The sequence below is a fragment of the Petaurus breviceps genome, unplaced genomic scaffold (genome assembly GCF_028583685.1).
Source record: "Petaurus breviceps papuanus isolate PSGF00001 unplaced genomic scaffold, PetGlider_PUasm1.0 186, whole genome shotgun sequence".
Classification (NCBI taxonomy): domain Eukaryota; kingdom Metazoa; phylum Chordata; class Mammalia; order Diprotodontia; family Petauridae; genus Petaurus; species Petaurus breviceps.
The window spans coordinates 58,667,701-58,693,756 of NW_027185798.1; the positions used below are offsets into that span (position 1 = coordinate 58,667,701).

The 26,056-nt window shown below is 38.1% G+C and overlaps 1 protein-coding gene across 3 annotated transcripts; it reads right to left on the reverse strand.

The window, feature by feature from the left end:
* Nucleotides 1-2,553: 2,553 nt before the first annotated feature.
* RTCA (RNA 3'-terminal phosphate cyclase) lies at nt 2,554-26,056 on the reverse strand. 3 transcript variants are annotated; one of them, XM_069090529.1, is made up of 11 exons: nt 25,776-26,056; nt 25,544-25,644; nt 19,688-19,831; nt 16,779-16,902; nt 15,822-15,880; nt 13,920-14,061; nt 13,510-13,634; nt 12,387-12,445; nt 6,711-6,805; nt 5,930-6,034; nt 2,554-3,090 (listed from the first exon to the last, which is right to left on the reverse strand). In XM_069090529.1, exons 1-11 carry the CDS (start codon nt 25,818-25,820, stop codon nt 2,989-2,991), a joined length of 1,101 nt encoding a protein of 366 aa, XP_068946630.1. In that variant the 5' UTR covers nt 25,821-26,056; the 3' UTR covers nt 2,554-2,988. The 3 variants fall into 3 exon arrangements, with proteins under 3 accessions (XP_068946630.1, XP_068946628.1, XP_068946629.1); XM_069090527.1 differs by lacking the exon at nt 5,930-6,034 and having other exon boundaries at nt 25,776-25,962; XM_069090528.1 differs by lacking the exon at nt 25,776-26,056 and having other exon boundaries at nt 19,688-19,846; nt 25,544-25,632.

Sequence of the window (26,056 nt, forward strand, 5' to 3'; positions counted from 1 at the left end):
TGCAGGGGTTAGGGATATAGCACCTCTGTGATCTGGAAAATCCACATAAAAGTTTTTGGCCCTCCATTCATCCTGAAGAAGTCTGAATTTTTTTCTTTTTCTTTTATGGAGTGTTTATAGTATCTTATTGGTAAAATTTGGGTTAAGTAGTTGGTCATAGGCTATATTATACAATACTATACGTATATTTTATGCATTTCTGAGTTTCCAAACTTTTTCTGTGTCATCTGCTGGATTTTGCATGTCGCCTGCAGCTTCCACAAAACTCCTAAAAATTCCCATTTAATTTCTTATTCTAACCTGTGATATATTGAAAGCATAATGGGGGAAAATTGCAATGTGGAAGGGACTTTAGAAACTTCATTTCCTAGTTCATTGGTATTTCTGATCTCAGGAATGGGAAACCAATCAGGCCCAGGACCCCACCCCTGAGACACCTGGGCTACCCAGAAGCTCCAAGGATCCAGAAATCCCAAGGGAGAACTGATTAACTCTGTACCAAGTTCAAGTGACAGCCTCTGGCTAGAGACCAGCCTAAAAATCTAAGGCTAAGGCTAAAAATCATCTTGCCCAAGGTTATTTGATGACATCCTTGGTACTTTCCCCAATCTCTCTCCAGTCCCAGTGGCTTATGATCTGACTTGGTTTATAGGTATTTAAGTCCTGGCCATAGAGTACATAGGACATTCACTGGGTATATGGATACAGCAGCAGGGCCAGTGATAAGATGGCTGGATGGTCTGGTCTGCTGCTGGCGAGGCATAGCGAGTTAGGCAAGTGCACTCATCTACTCAGCTTTCAACACATCCCAGTTTAAGGCTGGCAGTCCCAAAGATGAGTGGAATAATTTCCCCAAATAGCTGGGGCTTGGTTTCTCTAAAGTCTCTAGTTCCAGCATGTTCATAAGTTTTAACTCCAAGTCAAGGTACTAACATATATGCACATACACATTCCTTGGCTTATCCTAGAGTAGGCATTTAGCCATAAATATCAATGTCACGCATAAGTCTGCATAGGCAGATTACTTATGATTGTGAAGAAAATCTTAGGGGCGGCTAGGTGACGCAGTGAATAGAGCACTGGCCCTGGAGTCAGGAGGACCTGGGTTCGGATATGGCCTCAAACACTTAACACAAAAACTAGCTGTGTGACCTTGGGCAAGTCACTTAACCCCAATTGCCCTTCAAAAAGCAAAAAAAAAAATCTTCACTGAGCTCTTCCTCCCATATATCTTCATTGCGTGGAGGTCACCCCAGCTCTGGCAGATCCTGAAGATGGAAAGTTTTCAAGTGATGGACTGCATAGCTACTATCTAAAGGTTGGCATAGCCAAGTTGAGAGACAGGTTTATTGGCAATTTGGTTGCTGGGTGATGGACTTCTTGGCCTGGCAATTCTCAAATTGTCTATTAAGTTACTGACTGTGATCTGCATGAATACTCATAACAGATCACTGATTCTTTAAAATTTAAAAGTTATAAAAAAAATTTGATCCAAAATAAAAACTGGTCTTACATGAGATTTGTAGCTACACAAACTCAACTGCCAACCTACAACTAAGAATTCATGATGACATGATAAGAGAATTTCCTGTCTGTGGAAAGAAAGAACCAATCTTTAGGGTGCTACGGTTTGGGGAGCAAAAAAGAAAGGAAGGCATACCTCCATATATTCTGAGGCCCAGGCTGCAAATTGTAGGGGAAAGAAAAACGAGAGCTATTACCTCTAGTGAGGTCTTCAAGCAAAGGCTGGGTGACCACTTAATGTCTATGTTGTATTGTGAACTGTTGTTCAGGTGTATATTGAATTAAATGGCTGCTGAGTCTCCTTCTGGGAGTCTGTGATATACAACTGACTTCCTTTAATTAAGAATTGCAGTGTTTTTTGCTTAAGTGATTCTTATCTTTCTGCCTCACCTAGTATCTAATAGTGCTCTCTACATGTTTGCCTAAGGAATTTTAAAATGTCCACATTCACATATTTTTCCTTATGAGATGTTAGGCCAATAGAACACACTACATATTCCTATTTCACATATAAGGAAATGTATCAACTGCACAAGATCACTAACATAGACCATCTGCTGATCTTTCCACCAACACTGTGAGTCTTATTTAGTAATTTTCTTCGAATGAAGCTGTATCATTCTCATGGATCTAAGCCTTAGGTCATTTTATGTTCTCTTTCTAATGATTTTGCTAATTAAATCTCCTTGGATGGAGTCCAAGATGAACCCAAGTTCTTTACTATGTAAGTTGGCATAAGGTAACTATCTGTTATGAAATTTGCTTCGAGTACTCATTAATTACCTTTAAATAGCCACCTGCAACTAGAATGAAGCATGCTGTTTTAAAATTTACCAATAAGAACAAATAGGGGTGGCCAGGTAGCACAGCGAGTAGGAGCACCAGCTCCAGTGTTGAGAAGACCTGGAGATCGAATCCCGGGCTCAGACACTTAGCACCCACCCAGAAACACCTGGCCGTTTAACCTTGAGCAAGTTACTTAACCCCGATTGCTTAAAAAAGGAAAAAAAAAAAAGAACAAATAACTAGTTCATTTGCCTAGAATTGCTTTATTAGTATTCTAATGATGAGATTTCAGCAAACTGGATACAGAGATTAGATGCAAGTTATTAAAGAGAGATTCCCATGCCTATGCGTTATAGCATAGAAAGGAACCATTTCAAAGCACGCATCTTTTTGGTGAAACACAGGCTTCATTTCAAGATGTTCATACAGAAATTAGTTTTCCAATCTCAAGCATCTGTCTTTAAATTTTAACAGTTCATTATACACATCTCAGTAAACATTCATGGAAAGATTTCTCAAGTAAAGCTTTTTCTAAACAAACCAAGAACACTCTGTACTTCATCTCTAAAGTTAAGCTCATTCATTTGATAAATTACTCCCCATTCACCATCATGTACTATTTATCAACTGAAAGTTAGTGCAATCCATCACTGAGGTATCATAAAAAAGGCAAACATCCTACAAATGTGGATTTGTCATCCCAATTCCTTGGCACTCAATAATGTAAGTTTCTCTAGAGAAATCGTCTTCATCTTCTGACTTGTTCACAGTAAATTTGGCCTAAAACAAGAAAAAAAAATTTAGTACATAATTTATATTAGGAGAGTCAGATGGACAATCCTATAATTCCCTACCCAGCAAACAGGTGCTAATATCACTTACTTTTTTTTTTATGAAGTTACAAAAATCAAGTGATTTATCAAGTATAAAATCCCTTTAAAAGATTCCAAAGTTGGAATTTTTTTTTTTTTTAGGGAAAGATTTTTTTTTTTAATGGCTACGATTTGTCTTCTCCCTTCTTCCCCTTTTGGCCAGCACATGAGGACCCCAAGTCACAGCTTTGGTCCCCATCTGAAATCATCTACAATGGCCCTGAAATGAGACAGCTGAGTGACCTTGGGCATCTGGATCCATGACTTCTGACTGCTGGGATCCAGTGACTGATGCCACACGAATACCCAAGACGACAGGGAAGAACTAAGTCTTACTGGAAAGGAGTCCCCACTGTGCCTGACAAGTGTTCATCGACTCTACTTGAAGACCGCCAAAGAGAGGAGAAATCCACTATTTCCTGAAGCAGGCTAATGTACTTTAGGACAGTTCTAATTCCTGCCAAATTTTCCTTGACATCAAGCCTCTCTTTATCTCTTTGCAACTTCTACCCTTTGTTCCTGGTGGAAAAGTTCCTCTTCCATGTGGACAGAGCTTCAAAAACCTGAAAAAAAGTCATCAGGTCCAGCCTAAGTCTTCTCTCTGCCAGGCTAATAATCCTCATTCTTTCTAGCGACCTTTAGATGGTCCTCCCTGGGACATTCTCCAGTTTAACAATGTCTACCCCAACATGGAGGACACAGTTCTAAATGAAACACTCCAGATGTAGTTGATCAGAGCAAAATAAAGCAGAAATGTAATTTCACCAGTCAGTCCTGAACACTCTATCTCTCAACATAGCCCAGGAAGGCATTAATTAGCTTTTTAGCTCATATATTACAGGATATTAATGAATCATATTGAAATGGTAGTTTAGTTAAAACCTTCATGTCATTTTCAAAAAAATGCAAAATGCAAACCATGTCTCCTCCACCCCCTCCCTCTGTAGTTGTGAAGCTAATTTTCTAAGACTAAGTATAAAACTTTACACTTATCCCTATTCTGTTTCATCTTACTGGCTCAAGCCTGTCAAGATCTTGAATATTACCATTTGATATGTTAGCTATCCCTCTCAGTTTTGTGGCGTCTGTAAAGCTGCTGAAGGGGCCATCTATGCTCAACTGACAAAAAAGGTTAAACAGTCTAGGTTCTCTGGGGCACTCTCGTTGGGGACCAACCTACCACCAAGCTGAAATTCTATATAAGAAAAACATTTGCCTACACTAGCAGATTAGGTTGAACTGTTTACATTTCTCTCTGACATCGAGTTCGTCTTACATTTTAATTCTTATTACTCTTTTTCAATCACCTGAACAAAACTGGCCTTAAGAGACACCAAGCCACCTATCAAAACAAGATAGCACGTAAAAGATTTAGGTGATTCTTTCAAGACTCAAGACTAACCTCCCCTTCCAAAAGAGGCCCTCCCGATTCTTCCTCCCCTCATCCAGCCCCACCCTCCCTTCCACCCGAAACTGTTCCCTCTGACATCATCTCCTACTAGCACTGTATCTACTTTGCATGCACGTGGCTGTCTGCATTTGTGCCCCCACTAGAGCGTGAGCTCCGTAAGAGCCAGGACTGTGTCTTTGCCTTTCTTTTTGTCCCCCACTGCCTGACACACAGTGAGTGCTTAATAAATGTTTGCTGACCAAGAGGGCTGCTAATAATTTCAACTTCTGGGAGAGGAAACTACCAGTACAGGCCAGCACCTTCTCTGCAATTTAGTCTTAGATAGAGACATCCTACAGGCTGCATAATGATTTAGAAAACCACAAATTAACATTATTTTAATTGTACTATATTTTCATTTATTTTGTTAAACATTTCCCAATGACATTTTAATCTGGTTCAAGAATTTGACACCTCTGGTCCAGGGTTTTGTTCATAAGCCCCTCAGCCAGTATATGAGACAAGCAGAACTTAGACCCAGGTTTTCTTGGTTTCTGTTCTGGCTTTCTATCCTCTACAATCCAGTGCTTCTTAAACCATGGGCCACTGTTTAAGAAACGCTGGACGGGTTGCAAATGGAAAAAGTTTTAAGAAGCCCTGCACATCACGCTGCCTCTTTTAGTGTTTTGGAATATAAAGCTGAGACAAATTGCAGGTATGCTACACAATGCTATAACCCTTATAAAAACCTTCATTAAAATATCATATAAATCATTAAGAATTATAAGCACGAGGTAAGGGGAGAAGAGAAGAAAATATATATTAGATTAAAACATTCTAAACATTCTGGGGTTTTTTTGTTTTTGTTTTTTTTGCTTTTTGGAGTGGGGAAGGTAGGGCAATTGGGGTAAAGTGACTTGCTCAAGGTCACACGGCTAGTTTTTGTGTTAAGTGTCTGAGGCTGGATTTTAACTCAGGTCCTCCTGACTCCAGGGCCTGTGCTCTATTCACTGAGCCACCTAGCCACCCCTACTCTAAACATTCTAAAACCAACCACTGGCTGTAGTCAGATTTCCATTTCTAGAAAGTTCTCATCAGAACACATATCTTAAGCATTCTATTATTCTGGGACCCAATATGTATGAGTTCTATGCTCCAGTTAAAAAAGACTCACAATAGGACTGGTTGTTTGCTGGATGATGAATTATGGAGGTGAGGAGCTGCAATTTGTCATCAGTGGATGGAGTACTCCCATGAATGAAATCATAGATCCTTAAAGTATATTATTCCATTATTCAAAACCAGTCTAAATAACAGCTACCATAAAACCAAGCAGTCTTCATCAACATACACTTACCTTTGTTAGTTGTTCAGCAAAATGTATGGCAGTTTGTGTATGGAGTGTAATAGGTCCTGTTTTTACCCTGGAGATCCCACTGGCCAAGGCCATGAAAATGATCAGCTGTATAAAACAACAACAAAAAGGAAAACTTCACAAAACTAGTAATACCAATGATGCAACTCTACCCTTTCTCCATTAAAAAAAATATTGGGGCAGTTAGGTGGCACAGTGAATAGAGCACCAGTCCTGAAGTTAGAAGGACCTGAGTTCAAATCTAGTCTCAAGACACTGTCTCAGACACTTGAAATTTAAATTAGCTGTGTGACTTTGGGCAAGTCACTTAACCCCAACTGCCCTGCCTTCCCCCCCTAAAAAAAACAAACATGCTACCAGAAAGAGTGGATTAAAATAAATGTGTATTTGTAAGAAAAATAAAATTGATCATTTCAAATTTTCTTGATTAATGATTTAAGCCAAGTCTAGTTTTTAAAAATTATGTGAAAATCTGAATACTCTAAGTAGAATAATGGCTTACTTTTACATAATAACAAGAGAAATAACAGTAGCTAATATTTATGTAGTTTATAGTGTTTAATATCATTAGCTTATTTGAGCTTCATGATAACTCTGTAAGTTAGTCAATATAATATTATCATCTCCATTTTAAGAATGAGGAAACAGAGGCTCTTCAGAGATCAAGTGACTTCCCCAAGGTCACACAGATGCTAACCCATGCTTTTTGACCCCACATCCAATGTTCTTTCCACTCTACTGTTCCGTTGGTATGTGAAAGTACCTGGTCCTGCAGATACTCATCCACAGCTCCCCCATGTCTCAGATTTCCCAGCAGCATCTCTGCAGCTTCAATTCCAACCTTGTCAGCAGATATGCCTAAGATAGTGAGAGTGCAGGTGAATTAACTGGCACCACAACAGGCAAAAACCAGCAGTCAAGAAGTCAGCACACCTCTGATCTTTAGGCTATGATTCAGTCAGTACCTGGAGACTTAATTTTCACCTGTTCTTTTATGGGAGGCTGGAATGTGCACATACACACATATGTACATATACATGTATATATACACACACATACAAGGTTTTTCAAAGTGAGAAGCATATAATATATATGAGGGAGATATGTTGCGCCAGAGGCTTCAGGCCTGGAAGGAAAAGCCAATCCAGCAATACAAATGATCTTTTGGACATCTTGAACTAGATGTTCCACTGGCGTCTCAAAATCAGTATGTCCAAAACTCTTTTACTTTCCCTTAAACATTCCCTTCTTCCCAACATTCCTATTACTATCAAAGATACCACCATCTCCCAGTCAACCAGGCTCATAACCTTGGTGTCATTCTCGATTCTTCACCTGCTTCAGCCTGTATATCCCCATCTTTTGTCAAGGCTTGTAATTTCCTTCTACACAATGTCTCTCATATACATTCTCGTCTCTCTACTCATACAGCCACCACCTGGTTATCCTGGGCCTAGCTTCTTACAAATGCCTTGTGATTGGTCATTTTAAGTCATCTTTCCCCACTCTAATCCATTCTCAACTGAGATGCCAAAGTAATTTTCTTACAGCACAAGTGTGATTATATTATCTCCCCCCCTACCCACACCCAATTCAGTAAACTCCAGTGGATCCCTATTCCTTCCAGGATCAAATATAAAATTCTTTCTGGCTTTTAAAGTCCTTCACAATCTGGTCCCTTCCTAGCTTTACTATCTTCTTACACATCTCCTTACTCCCTCCACTCTTCAATCCAGTTACCTTGGCTCCCTTGCTGTTTTTCACTCATGACACTCCTGTCTCCTGAGTGTGCTTTCTCACTGGCTGCCCCTTATACCTGGAATGCTCTCCCTCCACACCTCAGCCTCCCAGTTTCCCTAAAGACTCGGTTCAAATTGCACCTTCTACAACAGACCTTTCCTTGTCTCTTCAGACCTTCCCTGACCAATGCCTTCCCTCCTAAGCTTGCTTTCCAATTACACTGACTATATCTTGTACATTTAGAATTATCTGCATGTTGTCCCCCGTTAGACTGTATATTTGTTGAGATCAAGGCCACATTTTTGCCTTTCTTTGCATCTCCAGTGTTTATGACTGTGCCTGGTACAAAAGAGGTACGTGTAAATGTTTATTGACTAACTTCCTCAAGTCACTTTTCTATTTAAGTGGAAGAACTGGATAAGAATCTAAGCAACCAAACCTGGAATCTCACAAGGCTAAAATCGAAAGGAACCTCAGATTTCATCCAAACCAACACCCATCCTTCATCTGAGAGATTAAGACACTGATGTCAAGTGACTTGCCCCAAGGTCAGTTTCATTAATAATAATATTAAGAAATTCCCGTGATTACATCAGTGCCCACAAGTGTCCCCATAAGACATGGAATTTCGAAATAATCTGCCCTCCTTAGCTTTAAGTTTATGAAAAAGTATGAAACATCCATTCATAGAAAAGGCAATTCCAACACAGCAATGTTCACCACCACCCTAGAGTTACTATTCTTTGCACACTGGCCTTCATACCATCATTTCCCAAGCACAAGCTCAACAATGTACTAGGTGTTATACAGAATGCGAAAGGAGCAGAAGGCATGATCCCTGCCTACAAGGAGTTTACATGCAGTGGACAAAACAAACACGAATGAGTAAATTAAAGGAAAAAAATGCAATATCAGACCGCAGCAATGAATATAAGTTCAACTGAAGTGTAATGAAGGCAAACAGCAAGAGGGGTTGGCATAGTCAGAGAAAGCTTCCTGAAGAAAAGACTCCAGCTGGGTTTTGAAATCTTGCTAAGATCTGACTAAGATAGAAGGAGAGTTTAAAGAAGACAATGTCAAGAATAAGACAGCATGTGGCAATAGACAGCACTAAGCATGCTTCCGTTCTTCAGCCCTGTGTGGTGAAATGGACAGAAATGAGAAGACTGGGGTTTTAGTCATGGGAATATTACCATGGCCAAATCACTTAACCTTCCTGAGCCTCAGTTTTCTTATCTTTAAGGCTGGGACAACATTTGTACAACCTACTTTTAGAAGGTTGTTGTGAGCAAGTGCTTTATGTGTCAAGTCCTATTCACATGAAAGCTATCTATGTAATGACTAATGGTAAACATTTACAAAATGGCTGTGGAAGAGCTTGAATTCTTGAACAAGATTTCATTAGAATTATATTAGTTAAAGTAAGTTAAAGGGCCACAATAATAATACGGACAACTAGGTGGCACAGAGGATAGAGTGCCAGGGCTAGAGTCAGACTCATCTTCCTGAGTTCAATTATGACCTCAGACACTTATTAGTTGTGTGACCCTGGGAAAATCACTTAACCCTGTTTGCCTCAGTTTCCTCATCTGTAAAATGAACTGGAGAAGGAAATGGCAAACCACTCTAGTATCTTTGCCAAGAAAACTCCAAATGGAGTCCCAGAGAGTGGGACATGACTGCAAATGACTAAACAACACAATAATAATAGTTATAACTTTTGAAATCTTATTCTTTTCAAATCAACACTGAATCCTTTCTAAACATTAACCATGCCATTTAAAGTGCCAATAAAAAATAATTTAAATACAACCTAAAGGAAGTCTTACTATAATTTCCAGCTCATTGAAAATAAACATTATGAAACAGTTTCCAGGATTCAAGGAAGGCCTCAGGATAAACGTACAATGAATTTAAGTAGTACTGGCCAAATACACTAGAAAAGAGAGAAATGAGGAGTGGTGACTTTAGTTTTAGTTGACTGGTTTTATGGCAATAAAATTTGCCTTGACTGAAGATGTAAGGGGTTGAAGAATATACATAAATTCAAAAGTCGCTAAAAATCACTGTATGTTTCATCTCCACTAGAATTATTCAATGTTAAAGTTGGAAAAGATCATACAAAGAATTTCAAATTTGAAAGGACCTTAAGAAACCATCTAGCAAAATGTGCCTGAACAAAGAAGGATCCACACTATTCAATTCAATCCTGTACTGGTCCTAGGGATACAATGGCAAAAGTAAAACATTCCTTGTCCCAACTCATGGAGTTCACATTCTACTGGGGGCACACAAGAGACGCACATATAAATAACTACAGAATACAAATGAAAAACTTTCCAACTTCCACCAGTGGTCTCTAGTCCCACCACCCAATGGGGCCCAGCAGAATAGATCTAATCAGCTATTATGCACACCAAGGTATTTTTTTGGTTAAACACCCCCTACTCCCAATTCCTTCAACCAGTCCTCAATGACATGAACATGAAGCCATTCACCATCTTGGCTGCCCTCCTCTGGATGCTCTCTGGCTTATCAATGTCCTTCCTAAAATGTGGTGCAAGAACTGAACAGAATACTTCAGATGTCACTTGGCCAGGGCAGAGAACAATGAGGTGATTATTCTCCCAGTCATAGATAACACGCTTCTCTAAATGAAACCTGCATTAGTTTTCCTGGTTGCTTTATCACAATTGATTCATGATGAGCTTGCACTCCACTCACAGCTCCAGATCTTTTTCTATCTATCTACAATTCCCCAATTTTGTATTTATAAAGGTGATTTTCTGAACCTAAGCATAAGACTTTACTATCCCTATCCAATCCAATTTATAGATGCAGTCCAACTTTCTAGCCTGTCAGGAAAGGATTAAATCTTGGAGACCACTGAAAATTTGCATTTAAGATCTAAGCCTTGATTCTTAAGAGATCACCCAGTCCAACCTCTCCTTTTACAAATGAAAAAACTGGAGCCCAGACAGGTTAAGTGCCTAGCACTATTCAACTAGTTATAGGAAAAACTATGACCACCACTAAAATGACAAGACTTTTTGAGAAGCAACCTCCCTTTACCATAACCTATCCTCATCTATTGATATTTCATAGAAATTAACTAGATATTTGTTTGGCTCATCTACCAACAAGCTTCTAACAAGTGTCTAATATGTGCCAAGCACTGTGGTGGTTCTTGTAATATTTCATTTAGTTTCTCAAAGACTGCCAATGGTTCCCTTGGGCCTAATTAATTAAATCTAAGTTTTTTAGCTGAGGCAGTCAAGGTCCTTTACAATCTAGTCCTAATCCACCTCTCCATGATTGCCTAACACAAACCTGTAGTTTCGGTTAATCTTGTACTCACACAATTCCTTGAAAATGCTTTATTCATTCCCACTTGAATATATCTCTCTTCAAAGTCACAACCCTCACCCAAAATATTCACTCCATTCTCTCCTGCCATTTTAATCCCTATCTATTCATATTCATTCAGTTCACATACAATTTCTTACATAAAGCCTCCCCTAATCACTATAAAGCCCAAATGATCTTTCTCTCTGAATTCTTATAGCAACTGCACCATTAATTTGGAACTTATTTATACTGCATTGTTAGTCAATTCTGCATACATTAATTCTGCATACTTGCTTTTCCAATCAGATTACAAGATCCTTGATGGCAGAAAATATGTCTTACTGACTGGCACAGAGTCACACATACAGTGGCTGCTCAACAAATACTTGTTGCCTAAATGAGATTTGAAGCTAGGTCAATTAGAAGCAATACACATTGCATTGTGTATTGCACCTACTGAGTAAAATGGGTTTGGCTGCCAGCTCAATATATTAGAGCTACTACAAAACATTCCATCTTAAACAGGATTATGATGAAAAGATTCTTACATTTTTATGCACGGTAACCTTCAGTTGAGGTCTCTCCTTGTCAGGCTACTAATGTCTTTTTAAGTTATTTTCGGGGGAAAAAAATCATCAGTTGACAAAAAACAGGTACAGAGAGGACCTCAGAGGTAATCTAGTCCAATCTGCTCATTTTACACATGAGAAAACTGAGACTCAGAAGGGCTAAGTGTTTTACCCAGGGTCACAAAGTTAGCAAGTACATCAAAAGAGTGGATTGGTGGTTAGAGGTACTGGGATCAAATTGTGGCTCTGTCACTATCTACCTGTGTGATCTCGAATAACCATTTAAACTTTCCTAAGCTTCAGTCTCTTCAACTGTAAAATCAGGGAGTCGGACTAGAAAACCTTAAAGGCTTCTTCCAGGGCTAAATACATGATCCTACGATCCCATGAACCTGAAGCTTAAAAAACAAGTTTTACCAAATCCAAACTAAAGACAACACACACACACACACACACACACACACACACACACACACACACACCCCCTCATTTTTTATAACATTTCGATTCTTTTTTTGGGGGGGAGAAGGCAGGGCAATTGGACTTAAGTGACTTGCCCAAGGTCACACAGCTATAACATTTCAATTCTTATGCCAAGAAAATAATCCCCCTTTCAAAAAAGAACTGTTTTAAAATATGATTGATTTTTAACACAACATAATTCTAAAAAATTTTAAACCATCACACCCATCTCTATCCTACTGAATTCCAGACTTCTTTCTTGGCAACTATTTTTGTTTGATCATAACATTTAAAACTGTGGCTTTCCCATTTATCTGTACCTCTTTTACCAAGTGATGATCCAGCAAACAAGCAGCCTGTTGACGTCTCAGCAACAATGCTGTGTGGAAATTTAAAAAATGTCAATTCCATTATATTATAAATAGCCTTTAAAAATTATTGGCAAATATAACATAGTATGCTATCACTAAACAGACAAAATCAAACTTGAACCAAATAAATCAAACTTAAACCTGAATCCTTATCAGAAAATAATGAGGTACTCATCATAAGTTTATGTGCATAGGCGGATCCTATAATGCAATTAAGTGAAAAGTAGCCCTGACCACTAATATAAGTATTCCTGGGGATTTTTTCCTTAAGCAGGGGAACCTGGCCAGATTCTAATCAGTATCTACATAAGAAGCACCTTCTCCTTCAAAATAATAACTGACTTCTTAATGAGAATAAAAAATAAAACACAGAGTTACCATATATATCAGAATGGGATGGTATTTTGCAGGTAAAATGGTATTATAAAGCAGACTAAGATTATATCAAATAAAAAGGTCTTTTATACGGAAATTTAGTGGAGGGTTTTTTTTTTTTACTTTATAGATAGTATCATAAATAGAATATTTACTTTAAAAAGTTTTAATTAGAGTAATCTAAGAAGACCACAGTGTAGACACTAAATGTAAATGCTCACCTGAAGGGTACTTTTACTCTTCAAATATATCAATTTAAGAAACTTCCTAAACCTTGAACCATTCCCCTTTTTATTGGACAGTCATTCTCTGGCCTGAAAAAAGTCTTTGTCACCTTAGGTATTTACAAAATGACTTTTCAACCACATTACATAAAAGCATTTAGAAAAGTTTCCTTCAGGATTCTTTTTAAAGACCAACTGCTAATAAGATGCATTAAAAATGAAATTTTCTAAACAAATCAGAGACTGTTCATCATAACAACAATAGCAAAGTTCTCACAAGAATCTCAAGTTTTAGAAACTGCAAAATTCTTGGAATGAACTTGTCAAATCTTACATATATTTTTGTATTAAGCTAGAATACTTTTTTAAACAAGTCTTTTCAAAACACTACTCTAATACTTTTTTAAATAGGAAAATTACTTCATAACACTAAAACTAAGGGGACACAGGAAGAGATTAGTGTCTTGTCTCACATTATTCCATTTCCATTGCCAAAGGCTTGTTCTTTAGGTTCCTGAACAGGCTGGATGTTAACGTACAGATCCCTGATTTCCTTTCTGATGCATCTCACTGCTGCTGCTGCCATATCTTTTGCTATCTAATTTGGTAAGACAGAAAGGCAACAGTTACAGTAAAACTGAAATAAATCACTGGTTAGTTTGACAATTCTTTTCAAGCCATCAAGGATAATTAAAGTAATTACCAACTTTTATATGCATTATTCAGAATCAATGCTCAAATACAAAAAGCTAATCTTCCTTAAAAATTAGCTACATCATGAAATGATTTATCAAAAATAAACAGTTATTCCAATAATTTAAAAGAACAGGTAACATGCCATTTACCAAGAAATACACATGCTTGTAACATCTGAGATACTTACTTTAAAGGGCAAAACACCAGCAACAAATGTTCTTCCATATATCTTGGTCACTGTGCCACGATCAGTTAAATTTATTGGGTTCAGCTGTTTAACTGGTGACATTTGGACAATTACTTCACCACCGCCTTTAGGGTAGTAGCCCCTTTGAAAAGTACACATGTGATCACATGTAACCACATTCCAGGACAAAAAAACAAGTCAGTAACAGCTGAATAAAAGACAAATGGTATCTGAACATTGTCAACAAACAGTTCTAAAACAGCAATGATGACAAAATACTGAACATTATGTCCTTGTGGTAGATCAGCTATATTAATCATGCAATAGAAAAATGCAAACAACCTGTGATTCCCAAAGTGTGTTTGTGGGGGCTGAAGGGGAGGGAGAGGAAATGGGATTCCTGGTGTGGGAATTACCTCCACTAAAGCACAAGGCAACCACTCTGACTGAGTAGGTAGATCCTATGAAGTTGGCTGAAGCATTTAAGTGAGTTGCCTAGGGTCAAGGTAGTGTTCAAGGTAGGATTTGAATCCAGGTGTTCCTACTCCAAGCCCATCATTTTGTCCATTACATCATGTTGCCTCTAACAATGAAACTAAAATTAATTTTAAGCAGTCAAAAATTCGTTCTTTACCACTACCACTAAGCTTAGGGATAATGGAAGGTAATCTCAAAATAATGTCTATGTCTTTTGATCATTCTGTGAAATTACTTCCAATTACATCATGACAAAAGGAAAAAAGTCTTTATCTAAAGTTGCCTTCTACTTTGTCCTCTTTTTTTCCAATGCCTGTAACAAGAACATAAAGAAAAAAAATGACTTTTTCTAAATTCCATAATTACAAAGACTGGGACTTCTTCCTACAATGGACTGTAGTATACATATATACCCCATCACTGTGTATTTTTTTTTGTATGTTTCCAGTATCTATTTATCTGAGAATGTTTTTCTCTCTAGTAGAATATAAGGTCCTTAAGGCCAGAGACTGCCTCATTCTTTTTATTTTTATCCCCAGTAACTGGCATATAGTAAACACCTAATAAATATTTGTTGATAGTCTAATTCAGGGGTGGAGAACCTTCAGCCTCAAGGTCACATGTGGCATTCTAGGTCCTCAGGTGTGACCTTTTGGGGATTTGTTCTGTGAAGTTTGGATTCAGTCAAACGGCTGCACTTGAGGACTTAAGAGGGCCACATGTGTGGCCTCAAGGTTGCAGGTTCCCCACCCCTGGTCTAATGTTTTGCACATAATGGGATCTAAATGTTGCTAAATAATAGGACAAAGATACTATTTTGTGTGGCCAATAGACACAAAGTAGAAGTTTCCTAATTAAGTATCTATACCTATGATATGCAAACGAATACTATATACAATTGTGACCATCACTACAACTTCAAATTTCATATGCCTTTGTGGATTACCTTTCAGAGTATTAATGAACCCTACGAGAAATGTCATCTCTAATTATTTAGGAAAGGAAATAAGCATTTATTAAGGACGTACTATATACCAGACACTGTGATAAGCACTTTACAGATATTGTCTCATTTAATCCTCACAACAACCCTGCAAAGTAAGTGCTACTATTATTCTCATTTTGCAGCAGAAGAACCTGAGGCAGAGAGGTTAAATGACTTGCCCAGGATCTAGCTAGTAAGTAACTAAGGCTGGATTTGAACTTAGGTCTCCTTGATTCCAGGCCTGAAACTCTCTCCACTGTGCTAACTAGTGGCTAGTCACAAAATGATAATACTCTATCTAGTATGTTCATAATTATCCTTTAGAGTATGCCTGACCAGTGCAACTGCTTAGCAAAGAAGCATCTCATTTACCATGCCAGTAAGACCAATGTAAATAAAAGATCAAAACTAGAAAGGAAAATATTAAATATGCAACCTACCTCATTTTAATATCACAATCAAACTTGATACCAAACTTTTCAACAATTGGTTTGAAGACCTACAAAATTAGTATGTTTTGTTATTTTAGCCACCAAACATTTATTAAGTGCCCACAAGCCCATCCCTTTATAAAGTACTAAAATAGTGCTTAGGGAAATGTCACATGCAAAAATACTTAGGGAATTTCAGTATTTTAAATAAAATGAAAGACATTACCAAAGTTAAAAGGTTTAACATTTTCTTAGGATCACAGAATCATAGATTTAGAGCTGAGGTGAGAAAACAGACTCAGAGAGATTTAAATGACTGCATTAAATGACATGTAGGCTTTTGGTAAATTCAAACAAAATAAGGTGATATTCTCAGAAAAGTCTTATCTCTACACAGCTTTACAGGAACTTTCCTCATACTTTTAAATCTACAAACTTCTCAAGGTCAGAAGAAAGGAGGTTTCCACTGAAGGGTTGTGGGAACAAAGAGCAGAAAAAAGCTAAATGCCTAAAACAATGAGGAGGAAGAAAAGCAGATGATGGCAGGCAGAGGTGTGCCCTGAAGAAGGAAGGGAATGAAGCTAAAGAGCACAGAGGGAGAGGACTGGGATGTGGCAGCCCAGAAAATCAATTTGTAAACCACAGCCAGAGGCTTCTCAGAGAGCTAAGGCACACCAATCAGAAAACACCAATCTAAGGCCTTGACTGATGGATTCTTTGCAGTCCCAAAGATGGCCATTCTGCTTTTTTTCTACCTCAAAATTATTACATTCAAAGTTAAAGTCTTCTATTTCAAAAGTTGGCTTTGATCTGATATAAGTACTATTAGAGTCTTAGCTTAAAGCTAAGTCCAAAAGCTTAGGTCACCAGTCCCATCAAGAAATTAAAAGCCAGTTTTAAAGAGCACAGTTCAGAAGAGTCTATACAACCATCTGATGGCTTTGACACAGAGGGAAAGGCACTCACCATCAATGTGTAATCTATCTGTGGGGCCATTTCAGCATTAGTGCCACCTTTCAAACGGAGTTCGGAGGGAGAAGCAGCAAAAAGAACACAGGGCATCGAGACCTGCAGTAACAGGCACACGCTCCTAGGTGGAAGTCAGGAAAAAGATGATGCTATGATAAACCATCACATTTTACTTTCAAAAATGCACAAATAAAAATAAATAAATAGATAAAATTTTGAAAGATTGAATGACTACAAAGTTTTAACAATGTTTTTCATGGAATTCAACGTTTGAATATTTCACATAGTAAAATAGTATGAGAACTGAATTGCTTGACTGGAGCTTTAAATAAATGCACTTAGAAAAACATAAGGTAGAGATAGCAATAAGGGATGAAAAGCAGACATATGTCCAGATAGTCCAAATGGTCTATGTCCCTCTTCTTTTTTGATTCAGTTTCAACAGAATGACATGCCTCTTTATTCATCAACATGCTGGACTCCTACCTGGATTTTCTATTAGACAATGATACCTATAGAAGCCTTTATCACTTAGACCAGTTGGTGCTTTAAGCAATAAGATAGTTACTAAAGAGCACATATTAGAGGTCTGACTACCAACCAAGGAAGGCATATTTTGCTACTGTGCTTCAGTTTTCTGAAGCATCAATGTCAAATCTCTCCGTTCTATATACTCCATTCAATGCAAAACCTACATTCTAATCCCAGTTTTGTCAAGTGGCTGACAATCCTGGGCAGGTCATTTAACATCCCTGAGTCTAAATTTCCTCATTAGTAAAATTATATATATATTTTTAGTTACTTTCTAAACAACTGAAAAAATCAAGATTTTCCTAAAAAAAAATTTCTTTTAATAGAAAAAGCCTAGTCCTCATTAAAAAAATAAACAGAGGAGAAAAGAAAGTTTAGAAGAGGACACAGACAAGCAAGAAACTATTGGAACCACCACGTAAAACTTTAAATACTTTTTTTTAATAGAGTGGAGATTCACAGTTTCATTTTCAGTACTCTTTTTTACATTATTCTTTGTGCAAAAAAAGTTCACTTTTGTTGATATTTGCCAAGTTCAGATTAATAAATACGAAAAAATTTAAATAATGCCTAACTGAATAAAATTATCAAATCCAAAAAGCTCCTGTGTGAAAAAATACCTTAAGTACCAAGGAAATAAATTAAATACCTATGTTCATAATTTTAAAGCCCCATGAAAATTATGAAAATTGTGAAACCCATGCACATGTAAGGTTCATAACTAATCAGAACAAGAATTTTTGGAAAAAAAACAAAAACAAATGAGGAATCCTATCTTATATTATCTGCCATTCTCTTAAATGCCCACATTATTAGTGGCAGAGATAACTCATTTTTCCAATGCAGTCTGGCACCTGCTCTTCAACAAAGTGGCACAGTGGATAGAGCAAACTTGGCCTGGAGTCAGAAAGACCTGATTTTAAATCTGGCCCCAGGCTTCACTAGCTGTGTGACCCTGGGAATGTCATTTAATCTCTAGCTACCTTAGTTTCCTTAGCTATAAAATGGGGTTAATCATAGCACAAAGTAGTTGTGAGGATAAAATGAAATAGTTATTTGTAGAGTACTCAGCACAGTGTCTGGCATATAGTAGGTCTTTAAAAAATGCTTGTTTCTCTTCTTTCTTCATCCTCCCTATTAGAAAACTGCCTGGGGCACCGAGAGGTATATGTGACTTGAGGAACTTGATTCCAGTTATCTCTCACTTTGAGGTTAACTTTTTATCCAATAAGCCATGCTGCCTGAGTTATCTCTTCTAATGTGTAAAACTTCAAATCCCTCAGAGGGCAAGACCTGGTGCTATCTAAAGGATCTATGTACTTACCACTTCAGTGCTTTTCTGACTACTCTTGAATTCCAAACTTAAATGAGAACCATTAGCAACCATGAAAAGGCCAAAAAGCTGATACAAATAGGGTGGGACATGACTACAGAGTAAAAAAGCAGGCTCAAAATGAAATATGCCCAAAGCAAGAATTAAAATACCTAAAAGCATCGGGAGTTTACCTAACAAATATGCTGCATGGAAACTGAAAATGTGGTTTATATATTTAATTTCCAAATATTAAATATATTAGATAACAGATTTCATCATAACCACTCAATTTAAGTTTTTCAACTGAAAAGATGTTTTCTCACAACAACCTTGTAAGATATAGTATACCAATATTATCCTCAGAAAACTAACACTCAGAGATGTAACCTAACTTGACCATGTAGAGAGCCAGGAATTTGAACCCAGGATGAGTCCAAAGCAAATACTTTGTTCCACTATAGTGTGGCACAGGAAAAGAGAATTTGAGAGGCAAAGATCTTGGGGCATGTGCAGACAGATGAAATATGCACAATAACTCAGTGAATAATGGGGCAGAACATGTGGTATCACTAGTAGCACAACCTAATGGAAAAAATACTGACCTAGGAGTCAAGGGACCTGGGATCCAGTGCTAGGTCTGCCACAAACCAGCTATGTGACTCTGGAAAAATCAGTTTATTACTCTATGACTTTTGTTTTATCATTTATAAGATAGAAAGGCTGACCTGGATGATCGATAAAGTGCCTGTCAGCTCTAAAACTCTATATATTGGGTACTGGGGGACTTTTACTCAAGAGCATTGGTATTCAGAATAACTACTAAATTTCAAACACTCTCCTGTCTTATATAAGTCAATGAAATAGTTTTACTCATGTGTATAAAATTACAATACATTTTCAAACATTAAGTTACCTTTACTAAAGAAAGAAAAAAGATATCAAAGTTAAATAAGGAAACAATTTAGTGGAACCAACAACCTTACATTTGACATTGTTTGGCTTCTTAAATGGAACTATTAAATGGTTCTTTCTCAGGTCTCAAATACATGCAGAGACATACCCAGCTGTCTTGGTATCTGCTGTGTGGGTTCCACCTTTGATCTTCTCTGGTGTGAATGTTATTTCTGTTGAGCCGATTTCTGCCCCTTCTAGTTGCCCTTCACATAAATCTCGAATCATTTCCAATCCAGAGAGGTGTTGAGGCCTTCAGGTCATAATACTGCATCAAAACGTGTGCATTCAGACTGCCTATATACCCATATTATTTCAAACATTTATGAAACTTTAATGATAGTAAAATTATAATACCTAACTTAGCGATAGATATTCTTTATACTTACAACTCATTATTAAAAGTCTTACCTTCTGTCTTCATTTAACCAGTCAGATGAAACATTTTTTTAAAGTGGTAGTAGTATATCTAACTGGGAAGATGGTTCAAATGAAGTTGTTTTAAAATGAACACTTAAAAAACCCCACCAGTGTTACTCTGAGTGGCAAGGATGCAAATAGGGGCCAAAGAAATCTCACCATTCTATAAGTCAACCTGCCAAAAATGTTTAATTAGACTCCTTTTCCAATTCAATGAATTACCACATGCATTAACACTATCCTTAATCGGTTAGAAATACCTCTTGTCCACATGCAAAATGAATTAGATTCAACCACACACAAATATCTTTTAAGCAATCTTAAATGTGTTAGACAATTAAAATCTTAAAAATCCTACTTCACAACCATTAACCATTCAGTGGGCTCATTAAAAGGTAGGTAGGATATGATAAATCATTTAGAAGTAAATCAGTTGGACTGAGCTCTCCTGTACAATACAGTAGGCTTCCACTCTGTCCCTTTTCTAGGTGGTATTTATGTAACAGCATAAAACTAATACTGCTTTTTCTGACAGATACACCTCGTTACTAGAGTAAAAGCATTTTGGTGTATATATACTATTTTTTCATACTTCAGTAGCAAGAAAATGGCACAGTATAGACAAACATGAAGAACATAGGTTTTAAAAGATTTAATGTGAAACAAGGGCATGAAAGTACAAGAAGCACCTATCCCAAGATAGTGCATGTCATAAAGAGAAGAACCAGCTGGGAGATTACTATTGAGGAACTTTAGACCACTTAGCCAGGAGCTACAGAAAGATAACATTAAGACACTACCCTAGAAATAGCAGTGTGGCACAGTGGAAGGAACACTAGATTTAGAGACAGAGGACTTCTGTTCAAATTCCGGTTCTACTATTTACTCATGTGACAACTTCTCAGATATGATGCATTAGAGGATAGCTGAGGTTCCTTCAGCTTCAAATGACATAGGGAACATCAAAATTCTGTTCACCCTAGCTTTGAAACTTCTAGGATGCCTTTCTAGACATACAGTAAGGCATAATTTTTCAATATGGTTTTTCCAAAAAAAGGTTAGGTAAGAGCTATATTGCCCATTTGTTTCCCAGATATATTATTTTTTACTTGATACGGTAATTCAAAATTCAAAAACTACTTTATTGGAGGCATGATAAAAAAGATAAAAAAGGTTCAAGTATAAGCTAAAAACAATTCAATAATAAAAAAATCAACTAATTCTACTGAATATGCTATTATATTCAAATGTTCAAATGAATTTGTAATCTGAATATGGGTATTCCTTCCAATGATGTAGATTGCAGAATAGTACCTGTCTGTCTCATACTACTCTTGCCCATGTCATTCCGTAAGTTTGTGATAGGGTACATTCAAAATGACAAGGTCATTTTTCATTTTGTCTTAACATTCTGAGGGAACCTATTATAAAAAAAAAGACCCTGACATAATAACAAATCAAAACCTTTAGGTTTCTATCCTTTGTGCGCAAACTGGTAATTTAATTTTGATTTCACACACACATATAATTGTTCAGTTGTTTCAGTCATGTTCAACTCTTTGTGACCCCATTTGGGATTTTCTTGGTAAAGACAATGGAGTGGTTCGCCATTTCCTTCTCCAGCTCATTTTACAGATGAGGAAACTGCTCAGGGCCACACAGCTATTAGCATATGAGGCCACATTTGAACTCAAGAAGATACGTCTTCCAGGCCTGGCACTCTATCCAATATACTACCTAGCTGCTCCATACATATACAAAGATATATTTAAATTCCATTTGTGTTCATTTATTAACAAATGTAAGTGCTTACTGTATAGTAAGTATTCTGGAGAAATAAAAGGCAAGGTCCTTGCCTTTGATAAATCCAATCTGATACGGCCAAGAAGCAGCTACTTTTCAGCAGTTTGTAATTCACTGGACATAAACATGCATGAAAATAACTATGCTACAATGTAGTATGAGTGCCAGAAGAAGATATAAACAAAAGACATAGGATACTATTCAAGGAAAGAGTGATCATTTCTGGCTGAGGAGGTTTCATGGAAAAGACAACATTTGAACTTGGCTTTGAAGAATGGATAGGATTTTGAAAAATGACAGATGGTCAATTTAACTTTGTTCAAAACTTAATTCTGGGTAGTCAGTGAATGGAAAAACAAATGAGGCATGATTCCCCCTTGTCAAAGAGGTCAAAGGCTTAATAAAGAACACAAGATGTATATACAAATAAGTACAAGACAGAAGTGAACAATGATAATTGTTATGGAAGAAGTACAAACAAAATGTTACCTGATAAGCAGTTAAGAGTAATTGAAAAGGGGGTGGCCAGGTAGCACAGCGAGTAAGAGCACCGGCCCCAGTGTCGGGATGACCTGGGGATCAAATCCAGGCTCAGATATTTAGCACCACACCCATAAATAACTGGCCGTGTAACCTTGAGCAAGTTACTTAATCCTGATTGCTCATAAAAAAAAAAAAAAGAGTAATTGAAAAGTTCTGAGTGAGGGACTTAGATGATCGGAATTGTGCTTTAGAAAGATTAACATAAATATGTGGGATGATTGGAGGAGAGGTTGAAAGTTGAGAAAAGATCAGGAGTCTATTATAACAATCCAGGTGAGGGGTGATATGAGCTTGAATTAGGGTGACGACCATGGGAACAGAAAGGAAAATAAAGATCCAAGTGACAGTGCCAAATTTAGTGACTATCTGATATGTAGAAAAAGTGAAAGAAATGTGTAAGATGACATCACCATTTCTAGCCTAAATGGCAATTAAAAAAAAAGCTAAGAACTGAAACCTGAAATACATCTAAAACTGAAGTATAGCGTATGCAGTGTCACATCCTCTTATCAAGAGAGAAGAAAGTTTTAAAAAGAGAGGTGGTCAAATGTTCTGGGGCAATGAAGGAGCAGGAGGCCCAAGAAAAGGCCATGGGTTTTGATAAATGAGAGAAGAGACAATTTAAAAGACATGCTTCTTATATTCTAAGTTTAAAGACCTATTATTCAAAAGAAGAATGATAATTATTCTGTATATATCTTCAAAGAACAAAATTAAAGCCAGATAACTGAAGGCACAGATAAGTAAATTTCTACTCAATCTAAAGGAAGGAAGAACTTTCTAAGAACAGGCTCTTTTAAATATTTAATGGGCTATCTTATGAGGCACTGAGTTCTTATGACAAGAGGTGTTTAAGCAGAGGTTAGCTGACTACCTCTTAGAAGGGATTCTGCAATGCAATAGAAGCTCCCCTCGGGTGACTTCTATATCCCTTCCAAAATTCTATAAGTCACCAGTGTTACTTGACAACCTTGTTATTCACCTCTTGCTGACTGGCAACAAGAACTCTTTTTAGACTCTGAGCATCAGAAGGGACCTCACAAGTTACCTACTTCATCCTACCAATGAAGGTTGATTAAGTAGTGGATAGAGTGATGTACTCCGAATCAGAAAAACCTGAGTTCAAGCCTTGTCTCAGACAATTGTTGATTTTTTACCCTAGGCAATGGATAATAAAAGTATCTACCTCACTGGGTTGTGAGGATCAAATAAAACAAAGCTTTCGCCAAATCTTACAGAACTATATAAATTTTAACTATTTTTATTATTGATGCATGATTCCACACTACAAGAACCCTGAGAAGTGGCCATTCAGTCTCTACCTGAACATCTCCAGTGATGAAGGAGCACTACCTCAAAAGCAACCCATTACAATGCTGCAATGAGTAAAAATTCATTGTTAGGATATTTGTTCTTATGCTGAACTGAAATGTGACTTCCTGTAACTTTTACCTACTTGTTCTAGTTCTGCCTTCTGGATTGGAATTCAGAACATTTCTATTCTAAATACCCAGAGACCACTACTCTCTTCGCCTAACAGCATCTCTAGAATAAAAATTCCCAGCTCCTTCAATGGTTTCAAGTCTCCCTCACTATCCTGGTCACCCTCCTCCATTACATGCTCCAGCTTGGGCTGCGTCTCTTACAGTATGGTCCTCAGAACAGAGCATGTTAGCCCAGCAGAGGGTAGTCATAATATTGCCTGTCTATTCCGAACATGTATGAAGTAGAAGTTACAGAACATAAATGTGTAGTGGGTAAAGTTTGCACAGTTCTGTGCTTTTCTCTAGTATTATACTATAGTCTAGGAGAAGAAAAGGAAATAAAATATCAGATGGCAGGAATAATCCAGGGTTAGGCAAGAGTTGTAGTAATCAAAGGTATTAATATTGTTAGTGTCTTCCCTCTGAGCTTACCTTCCATTTACTCTCTCTACATATAAATAATAATATAGTTATATGTATGTGCATATATATACACACACATATATAAATATATATCCATATATATCTATGTATCTTGAGTGTATAATTTTTTCCCCATATTGTCTCCTCCATTAGAATATGACCTTCTCAAGGGCTTTCTTTGAATCCCCAGTTCTCAGCACAGTGTATGGCATATACTATGAGCTTAACAAATGCTTGTTGATTTATTAATAAGGGCAGTATTACAATATTTTGTCATGACACCTGAGATGTACAGTTATCAAGCTATAAAAATGGCTAGACAACCCTCTGATTATCTGCTGAAGGATATGTTATGTCTTGGAGTAACTCAATTTCTGATAGGCAACAAGAAAATCAGAACAGCAGATTCATCAAGAGACTAACGTGCTTCATATTTCTTCTGAATCATAAACAACCAAAGAAGAAAATTAATTGTTTAAATATCATTTTCAATCACAGTAAATCTTGGTTGTCAAATCCAGCCCAAGACAACAAACATTTGCAAAGTATCTGCTATAAGAAAGGCACTGGGAGATAGAAAATGAAGTGTAGTTCTGTCCTGCAGGAGATAACACTCCTGAAGGATGCTAGGGAAGAGGCACAGGTGAGGAGGGAATCCATTCTAGATATGAGGGGCCATACTCTGCCAAAGCATGAAGCAGGAGCAAAAAACTAAACTCAGGTAACAGGAGGTTTAGTTAAAAAGCAGTGTAAGTATATTAGAGATATATACAATAAACCCAGAAGAATAGAATGGAATCAGAATGTGAAGAGGTTTTAAAGCAAAGCTGAGGTTATCTTTTCTTCCTAGAACCATCAAGGAGAGAGCCATTTAGGGATCCTGAACCATGAAATAACATGGTCAGACCTGTGCTTTAGGAGGATTATTTTGTAAAGAGACTGGAAACATCGTATCCTAATTAGGAGGCTGGGATAGAGCAACTGAGAACTGAAGAGGATCTGAACTTGGGTAAGGTCTGAGAGTAGACAGAAGCAGAAGGATGCTGGGGATTGCTGTGAAGGTACCTTAGACAAGACCCATTGACTGACTGAATATGGGTGATGAGAGGAAAGGAAGAGCCAAGCACGACACCAAGTTTACAAAACCTGGGAGACTAGCAGAATCGTGGTCCCATCTACAGAAGTTTAGAGGAGTGGTTGGGGAAGGGTGGGGGCAAAATAATTTCTATTTGGGCTGTTATTATACCCAGGAGTCCGCTAGCCACCCGTGCCGCGCCCGCCGCGCCCCTTACCTGAGGCCCGGGGTGCTGCGGCCTGCCCGGATCTTCTGCACCCGCAGGGGGACGCCCAGCAGGCAGCTCAGGGCCGTGGACACGCGCAGGATCTGGCCGCCCTGGTAAAGAGAGGAGGGAGCCCGGCTCAGGGTCGAGGCCAGAAGGCAGGGGGGAAGGGGAGACCGAGGGGCAGAGGCGATCCCAGGGCGCGGGCAGGTCCCGGGGAGCCGGGCCGCGCGTGCTCACTCACCCCCTCCATGATGCCGCCATCGATTTCCACCCGCTGCCCCGCCATGGGGGTTGCCCCTGGCAACAAAGCCTCGGTCCTAGGAAGGGCAAGCAAGAGGCGGGAGAGGTGATGACTCGGGCACCAGGCCGCCCGGCCTCCCCGGGCCTGGCGTGGCCACAAGACCCAGGCGGTGCGGAGCCACAGCTTCCGAGGGGCAGGCGGCTGCAGTGGCTGCAGCGGAAGAGCCCAGGCAGAGCAAACCACAGGCCCAGGCCACGCCGCAGCCGAGGTGGAGCTCACTG

Coding starts and splice junctions, on each gene's coding strand:
- RTCA (XM_069090529.1), bottom strand. CDS start 25,820: ATGGCGGGGCAGCGGGTGGAAATCGATGGCGGCATCATGGAGGGG. Junction 6,806..12,386: donor ATCATCACTTGGTAAAAGAG/GTACAGATAAAT, acceptor TCACTATCTTAG/GCATATCTGCTGACAAGGTT. Junction 6,035..6,710: donor ATGAGTATCTGCAGGACCAG/GTACTTTCACAT, acceptor TGTTTTATACAG/CTGATCATTTTCATGGCCTT.